The sequence below is a fragment of the Eubalaena glacialis genome, chromosome 18, assembly GCF_028564815.1.
Source record: "Eubalaena glacialis isolate mEubGla1 chromosome 18, mEubGla1.1.hap2.+ XY, whole genome shotgun sequence".
In the NCBI taxonomy this organism is placed as follows: Eukaryota; Metazoa; Chordata; class Mammalia; order Artiodactyla; family Balaenidae; genus Eubalaena; species Eubalaena glacialis.
In genome coordinates, this window is record NC_083733.1 from 17,738,896 (window position 1) to 17,752,129 (window position 13,234).

At 41.4% G+C, this 13,234-nt stretch overlaps 1 protein-coding gene across 1 annotated transcript in view; it reads right to left on the reverse strand.

Moving 5' to 3' along the window:
- Positions 1–920: 920 nt before the first annotated feature.
- Positions 921–13,234, reverse strand: part of NIP7 (nucleolar pre-rRNA processing protein NIP7) — a 67,557-nt gene continuing 55,243 nt past the window's right edge. Inside the window, exon 5 of the mRNA XM_061173557.1 lies at positions 921–983. Within this exon, the coding sequence (XP_061029540.1) occupies positions 969–983 (15 nt within the window). The 3' untranslated portion in view covers positions 921–968. The remainder of the gene's footprint in view (positions 984–13,234) is intronic.

The following is a 13,234-nucleotide window of genomic DNA, read 5'->3' on the forward strand; positions in this document are numbered from 1 at the left end:
ACACGTCGTCTGAAAGAGAAGTTTCTAAACTCGTCGTAAGGGCCTGCAGAATTCTGGAAGATGGGGCCGAATCATCATTTTCACGTTTCCCTTCCCTTTGCCGTGGATCCCTCCTGAATCACGCGGAACTCGTTTCCCCCCCCCACTTCCGGCGCAGCCTCTGTTCCAGCCCCAGATTTACATTTTTGCAGCCTCCAGGCTGTGATATGGCAAATCCATAGTAAGGCTCAGTTTCCTCCTCACCAGTAAAATGGGCATGATACACTCTACCTTGTAGAGAAATCTGGACGATTAAGTGAGAGAGAGTGTATACACATACATGCAGAGCGCTTGGCACATAGTAATCAATACATAAATAACAGGCGGTGGACCGAGGCCTAGAGACGGTGATGGGGGGTACGATATGTAGTATCCCAAGTTTGTGCCACTACTAAGAATCTGATATTGTTGTATGTAAGTTTTATCTTAATAAGGCTCAGGGCGGAGTGGGAAGGGGGGGATCTGATTTTTAAGCGAATTCTTCAGTTATCAGGACAATGTACACTGTTTTCGTTTCTATGTGTTCTAAAATAGTATTCGCCTCAACTGTCGCTGGCTAGAGGTTCCGGCATTTTCGAATTATGAGTTTGGTTTCTATGCAGTGTTGTTAGCTACTCATTTTTAACTGCCATTGCAACTGACAAACTGGTCATGGTGAGATGTCATTTTCACCGTGTCACTCTCGCATACCCATAATCCATCCCCAACCATTTCCACCATTCCCTTTAGTCTTGTGCACCAGCCACTGACCCCTAAACCTACTGGTATAAGCCCACATCTGTGATCATGCCAGGTCCACCCACTTAAGATACCCCCCTTCCTTCCAATGCCTACTCACCTTTCAAGGTCCTGAAATTCCTTCTTTTTCACAAACTGCTACCATTCTGAGCTCCGGTGATTCTATCTCCATATAGTACCTAAGCACATTACTATTTCAGAAATTTCTGAAAGAAACAAAACATTTACATATATATAAATTTAAGTGCTAGCAATAGAGATTTGTAGCAAATGCAAAGGGACACAGCTCTGTACACATATATGTGAAATGAACAATTCACACTTAACCCCGGTGTGTGTGAGTCAACTGAGAAGGCTATATTAAAAAATGCAGATTCCTGGGAATTCCCTGTCGGTCCAGTGGTTAGGACCTGGCGCTTTCACTCCGGGGCCCAGGTTCAATCCCTGAACGTGAAGATCCCGCAAGCCATGCGGCACGGCCAAAAAAAGAGAAGAAAATGCAGATTCCCTCCTGCCCAGACGTGGAGTGTCTTCCTCACCTTGAATGTTGGCTTGCTTTGTTACTTACTTTCGCCAACAGACTGTGGCAGAAGTGATACTGTGCAAGTTACGTCTAGACTTCAAGAGGCCTTGAAGTTTCCACCTTAACCATCTTAGAACACTTCATGATGCTGTGAAGAAGCCTGGGATTAAAGATGTCACCTACAAATTGGCATTTGCCATCTACCTCTACAAGGATCAAATTATGAAAGTCAGCAGCTGCTGACCTTCAACAGCCATTGAAAGGAGTTAGGCTGGAGATCAGGAATGAGGCACTCTGTGCTCTGGGAAAAACTGGCAGAACAGGTCTTCAGATAGATATTTTCAGGAGACAATTTTATGAGCCCAATTCTTGCATCTCCTCGAATCTAGAAAAGCACTAAAATCCTTCATGGTGACGTCTGCTCCTCATGACTAACAGTAATCTTCACGAGACTAGCAGAAAACTTCTGCAAAAAATATGTGCTTGATTGCATGTACTCCCCCTTCACCAAAATCACATATATACTGACCTTCCCCACTACCTCTTTGAAGCAGTTTCTCAGAGCTATCTGAAATGCTGTCTCCCAGGCTATAGTCCTCATTTTGCCCCAAATAAAACAACTCACAACTCTCACCTTGCGCATTTTTTTTCAGTGGACAAAAATCAGCCATTTAAGCTGTCTCTGCTGAGCCCACCCCTTAATCAACTTGTTAGCTGAATGCCAACACATGAGTGTGTTCAGGCTATATCAGCAGAATGGCCCCATCAACCCAAAGAATCATGAGAAATAATAAAGCATTGTTTTAAGACACCAAAAAATTTAAAAAGCAGATTCCTAGCCCCATTTCCAGAGATTCAGGTTCAGTGGGTCTGGATATAGAATCAGAATTTAACATTTTTAGCAAGTATTTTGAATGACTCTGATGCAAGTGGATATGGATAACGTTGGGAAACACTGAACTTTTTTTGGAAGCATTTTTTATACAATTTTTAAAGGTTACACTCCATTTACAGTTATTACAAAATATTGGCTATATACCCTGTGGTATACAATACATGCTTGTAGCCTACCTTACACCCAATAATTAGTACCTCCCACTCCCCCCCCATATTGCCCCTACCCTACCCACCCACGGGTTACCACTAGTTTGTTCTCTATCACCTGTGAGTGTGTTTTGTTTTGTTTTTTTAAAGCCTTTTTTTTGGCCACCAGGTATTGAACCTGGGCCCTAGGCAGTGAAAGTGCAGAGTCCTAACCACTGGACTGCCAGGAATTCCCTGTGAGTCTGTTTTGAAGCATATTTGATGTCTTTTCTCTCACACAGTGAATTAGTAAAATCACACAGCATTCCCTTTTCTACTTCCACCTCTAGGAAACTGAGTCCAACAGCTAAGAGGATAGCATGGAGGAAACTCTCAGCAAAGGGAGGGGTTGGACAAATATATCTGGAGTACCACGAAAGCAAAATCGGGCTTTCTGAGACTGGGAAGAGGAAAGTGGTTTGGGATTCCTCCAACAGCAGGAACCCCACAAGCTTCCTCAAAGGGACCTAGGCCAGTGACAGGATTTTGGAGGGGAAGGGCTACATGATACATGCAGAAAGATTGGACCCTCAGTGCCAGGGCTCCAGCTAGCAGACAGACTCGAGCTCCACTGTGGAGGCTGTCAGCTCTGCAGCAGATCTTTCAGGAAGCGACCAATGTGGACTGAAGACCAGAGGGCCCTTCCTGAATGTTTTGCACTATTACGTAAAACCCCTAAGGAGGAGGAGAGGAATGCTCATAAGTGACTGAGACTAAATTTGCCACCATCATGGCAACTGGAATTAGAATCAGATGAAAGTGGTTTTTTACAATGAACATTTAGGGACTTCCCTGGTGGCGCAGTGGTTAAGAATCCGCTTGCCAATGCAGGGGACACGGGTTCAAGCCCTGGTCAGGGAAGATCCCACATGCCGCGGAGCAACTAAGCCCGTGCGCCACAACTACCGAGCCTGCGCTCTAGAGCCCGCGAGCCACAACTACTGAGGTCTACACACCTACAGCCCGTGCTCCGCCACAAGAGAAGCCACTGCAATGAGAAGCCCGTGCACCGCAACGAAGAGTAGCCCCCGCTCACTGCAACTAGAGAAAGCCTGCACGCAGCAACAAAGACCCAACGCAGCCAAAAAAATAAGTAAATAAATAAATAAATTTATTTAAAAATAATAAAATAAAATAAATATTTAAATTTCTTTTTTAGGGACTTCCCCAGTGGTCCAGTGATTAAGACTCCGCACTCCCAATGCAGAGGGCCTGGGTTCGATCCCTGGTCAGGGAACTAGATCCCGCATGCCGCAACTAAGAGTTCACATGCAGCAACTAAGGATCCCGCATGCCACAACTAAAAGATCCCGCCTGCACGCCACAACTAAGACCCGGCACAGCCAAATAAATAAAAAAATATTAAAACAAATAAATTTCTTTTTTAAAATTTCAAACAAATAAGTTGAAAGAATAATACAATGAATTCCCATTTTAACTTAGATTCACCGATTGTTATTTTTCCATATTTGATTTCTTCCATATATGTTTATTTTTATTGTGGTCATTAGTAATGTTAAACCAATCCATTTCAGAGTAAGGTACACACATCATGACCCTTTACCTCCAAAGAATTCAGTATCTTCTATGAACAAGAACATACTCTTACATAGCCTTCATATGATTTTCAAGTTCAGGGAATTTAACATTCATATAAAACTATTATCTAACATGCTGTCCATATTATTTTCCAATTATTTTAATAATGTCCTTTGTGGAATTTTGGTGTGTCTGTGTGAGCCAAGATCCAACTCAGGATAATGTATTGCATTTATTTATGTCTCCTTAGTTTCCTTTAATCAGGTGCATTTCTTCAGCCTCTATTTTTCTTTCACGACATTGACATTTTTGAAAAGTATGGCTTCAAATTGAATTTGATTCAGGAAAATACTGTGGCCTAAATGTATTATAAATTCATATTCATAATTTATAACACATGATAGCCAGAAAGTCTAGCTTGGAATCCCTGTCCCGGCTACTCACAAACTTGGTCACCTTAGCCAGCTTTCTTGGTCTCTTTTTTTCCAAGTGGATACCCAGTTGTTCCAACACCATTTGATGAAAACAGTTCCCCATTGAATTGTTTTCATGTTTCTGTTGAAAATTGATTGACCATGAAAGTGTGGGTCTTTTTCTGAACTTTCTATTCTGTTCCAGTGATTTATTTGTCTATGCTTAATGCCAATTCCACACTGTCTTGGTTACGATTGCTTTATACTAAGCCTTGAAGTCAGTAATGTAAGTCCTTCAGCTTTGCTCATAGGTTTCAAAATTGTTTCTGCTACCCTAGATCCTTTATATTTCCAAATAAATTTTAAAATCTGCTTGTGGAACCAAGTGATCAAGGTTAACATCACCAGTGATAAATCATGTTGATAGCATGTACTCCCTGGTCTGTGCCAGAAGGGCACTTCCCCACTGTGGCATTCTTCCCCCAAACCCATAATCCCAGTCTAAACATGAGAAAAACATTAGGCAAACCCAAATTGAGGAACATTCTACAAAATACCTGACCTGTATCAATCAAAACTGTCAAGCTCATTCAAAAAACAAAAACAATTGGGCTTCCCTGGTGGCGCAGTGGTTGAGAATCTGCCTGCCAATGCAGGGGACACGGGTTCGAGCCCTGGTCTGGGAGGATCCCACATGCCGCGGAGCAACTGGGCCCGTGAGCCACAACTACTGAGCCTGCGCGTCTGGAGCCTGTGCTCCGCAACAAGAGAGGCTGCGATAATGAGAGGCCCGCGCACCGCGATGAAGAGTGGCCCCCACTTGCCGCAACTAGAGAAAGCCCTCGCACAGAAACGAAGACCCAACACAGCCATAAATAAAATAAATAAATAAATAAATAAACCCAAAGTTTTTAAAAAAACAAAAAAACAAAAACAAGGAAACAAGAAATTGTCACAGACCCAATTTGACTAAGAGACACAACAACTCAATGCAAAGTGGCAACCTGGATTGGATCCTAGAACGAAAAAAAAAAAGACATCAGGGGAAAAAACAGTGAAATTCAGATTAAAGTAACAGTAATGTACCAGTGTTGATTTCTTAGTTTTGACAAATGCACTATAGTATATTTACGATGTTAACTTTATGGGAAGTGGGGTGAGGGGTATATAAGAACTCTGTACTATTTTGCAACTTGTCTGTAAATCTAAAAGTATCCCCAAAATAATAAGGTTACTTTTTAAGATCAGCCTGTTAATTTCTGTACAAGAGCTTATAGATGAATTTATAAAGAATGAACACCTTAACAACCTTGAGGCTCACAATCCACAAACATGGTATACCACTCCATTTATTTGAATCTTTTTTCAATTTCTGGTTTGCAGAATAGAGGTATTCTACATCTTTTGTTAATATTATTTCTAAATATATTATGATTTTTATGCTATTATAAATGGAATCATTTCATTTTCCAATTGTTTGCTGCTATAATAGAGAAATATAATTGATTTTGTACATTGACTTAGTATCCTGTGACCTTGCTAAATTCACTTACAGTTCACTTACAGTGGTTGTTTTGTAGGTTTCTTAGAAATATCTAGGTAGCAATCATGTCATCTGCTAATAGAGACTGTTTTACTTGTTCCTTTCCAAACTGTATGCCTTTTTTTTTTTTCTTGCCTTATATCACTGGCAAGGACTATTTTACACTAGCATTTCTAGTAGAACACTGAATAAAAATGGTGAAATGAGCAACTCTAGCTTGTTCCCAATCTTAGGAGGAAAGCGTTCAGTCTTTCACAATTAAGTATGATGTCTAGATTTTTCAGTAGATACTCTTCATCTGAGAGAGGGAAGAATTCCCCTATCTACCTTGTTTCCTGAGGTGGTTTTTTTTTTTTTTCTCTTTAAATCATAAAAGGAGATTGAAGCCTGTCGAACATTTTTTCTGCATCTATTAGATGATAATCGTTTGATTTTTCTCCTTTATTCTGTGAATATGGTGAATTACTTTGAATAGTTTTCCAAAACTTAACCATCTTTGCATTTCTGGGATAAACCTCACTTGGTTACAATGTTAGTCTTTTTTATATATTGTTGGGTTCAATTTGCTACAATTTTTTTAAGGATCTTTGGGCTTATATTCATGAGGAATGCTGTTCTGCAGTTTTCTCTTCTTGACTGTCTTTGATAGTTTTTTTTCAAGCTCTTTGATAAATATTTACTGAGTAACTACAGCTAAGTACTGTGTCAATATATTAAACAAAACTCAGCACAGTGCCTGCCACAGTGTCCTCAGTAAATGCTGGCTAGTTTGGAGTTACAATTTCTAGGTGCTATAAATGAGACCCAGCTCTCAAGGAAATTTACTCTCTAAGAGGAAGATGGCATTTACCATATAAAACATTTTAACATTAACATTTTACTACCATATAAAACATTTCAACATTAACATTTTACTTTCACTGTTTTTACATATGTATTAGAAAATCCTCTCCCCATTGCTGTCCAGCTGTGTGCTCTGAAATTTATCTCAGATAACAGGCTGGTGTGTGAGATGCTGCTCCAGGGGAGTCGTTATTTACCTTGCAAGCTCATTTTACTGCTTTTGTATAAATGGTGGAAATGGAACAGGAAACTGTCAAGAAAGACACTGTACATGTTCCTTGAGAATAGAGCAAGGAACGAGGATTCTGTCCCATTTTTTTGCAGACGTCAAACACATTTCCTGGGTTCTCACACTCTTTTTGAGGGGAAGTTCCCCTTTCCTGTTCCAAGAATGGAATACAATAAGGTAGCCCTCAAATCTGTTCTCGCCCTTCTCAAGGTATTATGTCCCCTGGCAACCTATTTTCATCCCCTGCCAATGGGAAGACAAACTCTTAAAGCCATCACAGTCCAACACTCTCCTTCCCTTTCCAGAGCCAGGCCTGGCCATCCAGTATCAGGGAAGCTTCAGGAAACTGCAAAGTTAAGAGCCCATATTGTCCAAGATGTGGCCTCAGGGAGAGTTACTTGATTCCAAGCATCCTAGTGTTGTTCCAACCCCCAGGCCAGCCTAACCTCTCTGGCCTGTTGGGCAGCCTCTTCTGGAGCTTCCCCCAGAACCATCCTATTGAGTTTTATGACTGTGGGGCTCAATCCCCGCAGCCCAGCCCAGTTTCTAGAATCAAAAGAAACTGTAGCTGTGCAAACAGCCATCCATAAGGATGCTTTCTACCCTGGATTTTGGTTCCTGGCTTCAGTACACCCACTTTTCTTCCTTTTAATGTTTATTTGTTTTTAACACGTAGTAAATATTCATATGTTTCAAAAACAAAATTTATGTATATCTATATATATATGCACATAAATATATATATGTATGTGTGTCCTTACAATGAAATATAATTCAGCAGTAAAAATAGCATGCTAAAACATGGATGTACCTTGAAAGCATCATGCTAAATGAAAGAAGCCAATCACAACAGACCACATACTGTATGATTTCATTTATGTGAAATTTCGAGAAAAGGCACATCTGTAGAGACAGAAAGTAGATTTAGTGGTTGTACATGGCCGAGGGGGTTGGGAGAAATGGGGAGTGACCACTAATGGGTATGAAGTTTCTTTTTGGGGGGCAGTGACAATGTTCTAAAATTAGACTGCAATGATGGTTGCACAACCCTGTAACTATGCTAAAAGATACTGAATTGTATACTTTCAATAGGTGATTTGCATGGTATGTGAGTTATATCTCAATAAAGCTGTTGAGGAAAAAACAGACAAAGCTAGAGTGTTAGAAGTCCAATTCAGTGGTTAGGGGAAGGGCATGAGGAGGGGACTGAAAAAAGTAAAAAGGCTACAATACTTCCCAGACGTGGGGCCGACGAAAAAAATGGATGTGAAAAGACGTTAACACTTAGAAGTTCTTTATCCTGTGAGAGGTTCTTTTTGATGAAGATGATCTAGTTCAGAGACTGGATGATGCCATTGTTTTTACTACAGTCTACTGAGCCAAAGGCCACCTCGAAAAATTGTAATGTTTTATCCATAAACACAAAGTTTTCTTTAGGCTGGTTTTGCCCTCAGGATGCTTCAGTTGTCTTTGTTCAGTGACCTTTATCTAGTCTGTAGAGGATGAGTAGCAAGGCACAGAAAGCTCCTCCGTGACTATATTAATCTCTTCGTTGCTGCGCGCGGGCTTTCTCTAGCTGCGGTGAGCGGGGGCTACTCTTCGTTGCGGTGCGCGGGCTTCTCATTGAGGTGGCTTCTCTTGTTGCGGAGCATGGGCTCTAGGTGCGCGGGCTTCAGTAGTTGTGGTACACGGGCTTATTAGTTGTGGCTCGGGGGCTCTAGAGTGCAGGCTCAGTAGTTGTGGCGCATGGGCTTAGTTGCTCCGCGGCATGTGGGATCTTCCCTGACCAGGGCTCGAACCCGTGTCCCCTGCATCGGCAGGTGGATTCTTAACCACTGCACCACCAGGGAAGTCCCTAAATCAGATTTTTAAAGATATAATTTATATGCACTAATGTACTTTTTATAAACCATCATCCACATTCATTTAAGTAGACACTTTCTCAGGGGAGTGTCTGAGAGGAGTGAACAACAGTTATAGATTACGTGATAAATTAATAAATTAAGATAAGGGGTAGTAGAGGGAACAAGTTTTAAATTTAATTTTTTAAGTCCTTAATACTTCACAAGGCTCAAAACTAAAAAAAAAAAAAAAAATTAAACATCTCAATAAAAAGTCTCTTGACCACCTTTTCTATATACTTTCCGTTCCCTTCCACTCACCCACCCCAGATAATCACTTAATAATTTTTTGTGTATCCTTCCTGAGTTTCTCTATGCAAATGCAAGTAAATATAAATATTTATACTTAGTTTTACTCACATATATAAAAGGTGCTAAACATCACAGTTCTGCATCTTGCTATCTTAATGACATCTTAGAAATGTTTAGATAATAATAAAGTGCCTCATTTATTTATTTATTTATTTAAATTAATAGCTACTCTCTTTATTTATTTATTTATTTATTTATTTATTTTTAGCTGTGTTGGGTCTTCGTTTCTGTGCGAGGGCTTTCTCTAGTTGCGGCGAGCGGGGGCCACTCTTCATCGCGGTGCGCGGGCCTCTCACTATCGCGGCCTCTCCTGTTGTGGAGCACAGGCTCCAGACGCGCAGGCTCAGCAGTTGTGGCTCACGGGCCCAGTTGCTCCGCGGCATGTGGGATCTTCCCAGACCAGGGCTCGAACCCGTGTCCCCTGCATTGGCAGGCAGATTCTCAACCACTGCGCCACCAGGGAAGCCCACCTCATTTATTTTTACAGTTGCATAGTTTCCCATAGTTCAGTATTCATAGTTTGGTATGAATGTATCATAATTTAACTAGTCTCCTACTGATGGAGATTTGGGTTTCCAGTGTTTTGGAATTACAAATAATGCTGTAATTAATAACTTTGATCTTATATCACTGTGCACATGTACAAGAAGAAATGGGACTTCTAAGCAAAAGCACATGCATCCGTACTGTTAGCAACTGCACCAATTTATATTCTCACTGCCCTCCATAGCAATTGTACCAATCTATATTCTCACTGGCAATGCATATGAGTGCCAGTTTCCTCACAGCCGCACAGAGTGTGTTATCAAAGTTTCTGGAGTATAACAATCAGGCATTTTAAAAACTGTATCACACTGTAGGTCTGACTTGCATTTCTCTTATGAGTGAGGTCAAACAATTTTTTCTATACTTTAGAGTCAGAAAGGAATTTATCAACCTTCCATCTAGATCAATCTGAAAAATAATCTTAATGGCCAAGAATCTCTTCTGAGTTGCGATGGTTTGATTTCTACATGCCAAGCACAAGCTTACTTTAGGGGTATTCTCTCTGCCCAACTTCACATTTAGATTTTATCATTCTAATCTCTGGTTAAGTGTCAACCCCTGGGTGAGGCCTCGGTGAGCCACCACATCCTAAGTGGATACTTGCTCCAACGCATCACTCTGTTTTCTTTCTAGAGAGTTCATGGCTACATGATATTTTTCTTTTCTTTTTTACTCTCAAAATCAACTTTATTGGCATTCTGGAAACTAAGCAAAAGATTATAACAACTAGGTGAATGCTTAATCAAGGAAAAAACAGTTGAATCTCAGTCAGAGAGCTTTGTGGTGTTTTAACCTACCCTGTCCCATTCCCTACTCTTCAGTTTGGCAGAAGCTTTGACAAAAACAGCCCCCATTCCTAGTACAAGTTCTTAGTCCTGGAGGTAGTAGAAGTGACCTCATTCTTAAAGAATTGTGGTTGTTCACTTCAACCAGTCTGGTGGCTCCCTGAAGGGCCAGCTCAAAAGGTTTGCCCTCATTTTGCCTAACTCAGACCTCTCCCAAGTCTGAGGCAGCTACTTGGGGGGCATTTAATAGATTTAAAGGCAAATGTATTAGCCACTGCCTCCCAGGACAAGGAATAATGGTTGGGCAAACAACAGACCAACCAAAAACAATAATATTTAGGTGTAGGTCTCTTTGAGACCCTGATTTTAATTCTTTTGAGTACCTGGAAGTGAAATTGCTAGATCTTATGGTAATTCTATTTTTAATTTTTTGAGGAACTGTATACTGTTTTCCATAGCAGCTGTACCATTTTACATTCCCACCAACAGTGCACAAGGGCTCCAATTTCTCCACATTCTCACCAATACTTATTATTTTTTTATTTTTTCATAGTAGTCATCCTAATTGGGGTGATGAGAAAAGAATTTGGCCTTGCCACTGGCCTGCTCAGGCAGCCCCAAACCCTGAACCTTTATTCTTAAAGCATTTTAACTTCGCATTAACTTTGAGCAGTGGACGTGAGACCCACCCCCGGTTAAGTTCAGGTTAGGTTTGGGACACTGGGATATTTTCTTTCATCCATAATCATTGGATCTGGGCCTATAAATCAAATAGTTAAGACACAAAACACAAACAAGGTCGTAATTTGTTTCTTCCTGCCCTCTGTTTTTCTTGGCATGGAAAAACTCAAGCTTTTCCTGACTGGGGATGGGTAGTGACACTGGGGGGTGATTCATTAAAAGTGGCCTGAGTAACTGGCCTTTTATTTCTTCTCATTCTTTCCCCTTATTGTCCCAACTAATGTAAGGAAACACATTGAATAAAATAATTCTCCTGCTGATAAAGAACTTTCCCCTGACTCTTTGTTCACTTGCAGCTATATGCTCCCAGAATCAAAATCCTGGAGCTGGGGAGGCCACTGTGGTAGATGTGATGGGTATTTCTTTTTATTTATTTATTTTATTTTTGGCTGCCTTGGGTCTTCATTGCTGCACAAGGGATTTCTCTAGTTGTGGCGAGTGGGGGCTACTCTTCGTCGCGGTGTGCAGGCTTCTTATTGAGGTGGCTTCTCTTGTTGTGGAGCACGGGCTCTAGGAGCGCAGGCTTCAGTAGTTGTGGCACGCAGACTCAGCAGTTGTGGCTCACGGGCTTAGTTGCTCCGCGGCATGTGGGATCTTCCCGGGCCAGGGCTCGAACCCGTGTCCCCTGCGTTGGCAGGCGGATTCTTAACTACTGCACCGCCAGGGAAGCCCCTTGATTGGTATTTCTGATAGAGAAGGAAGGTCAAGAACCCTGGCTTATGGAAGCCACCTTTTTCACTCCCTTTTCTCAACAAAGTTATCGATTATGTTAGGAAATTGTTTCTGTCCCCGGTGATCCCGGCCACACAAGCAGGAGTTGGGTGTGGCTATGGGTAGTCACAGTTCCCTGTCTCTAAAATGTGTCTCATGACACCAGTACTTTCCTCTCAAATAAGTGTCATTAATGTCAACCATTCCTAAGGCCAGGAGAGACAAAAGGAAGTGGCAACAATAAAAGATACTCACTTAATAGTACACATAGATCATAGTATTAAGAGAAATAGCATAATATACTATTTTCATCTTTTACACTACATGCCGCTATTTTATTTAAAATATGTCTATAAATTTTTTAAAGGAATAAAAAATACATTTAAAATTATGTAGAGAGAGAGAAGGTTGGACAATAATAGACTAAAAAGCTAACAATAGCTATCTCAGGGTTGAGGGCTTCGAGTTGATTTTAGTTTTCATCTTTATAATTTTCTGTATCTTTTCAGTTCTTCTCACAGATTGTGTATCACTTTTGTAATCAAAAAGAAATTATACTATAGTGTTATTTTATTTAAGTTGATTTGTGTGCCTCCTACACCTCTGTGGAAGTGGAACAATTTATTTTCAAAGAGGTGGGTGTAGAAGGACACAAGTGGGACGGGAGAGGTAAGGGACAGATGTGACTATGCTCAGGGTCAGGGTGAGGCTGTGGAAAAATACCAGTGATGCCACACCCTCAGCATGGTTCTGGTCAAGGCTACCCCTGAATCACCCCACCACTGGCTTTTTTTTTTGCCCCCTCCAAGTGAAATAATCCCAGTTTCTCTCACCTATTGTGGTAAACCTAGCTGCCGTGCCTTTGATCATTTTTGTGGCCTCCCTCTGCGCCTGCTCCCAGCACTCCACGATCTCTGTGGATTCCCAAGGAGACAAGTTCCTCCTGTGGGGGACCAGCCTGGCAGGGGAGAGTGAGAGGATGAATCTGTGGGTCCCTGATACCCTAAGTGGATGGTTCTTGTTGACTTTTGAGAAGGGGCTCAATAAATAGCATGCCTCCTCCCTATTCAGGCTCTGAATCAATTGGTGGTCTGGGTGGTCAGGAGATGAATTATCTTCTGATAAGGCTATACATTGGAGAATGTAGCTGAGCATGTGAGCTCAATAGGCTTCCCTGAATCCTAGTTCAACAGACTTTCCCACAGTCCCAGGCAACAGTGGACCAGGGTGCCCTCCCCATGTGGAGGAAGAGAACTTGTGTTCCTTCCCAGCATCTCAATCCTAAGGG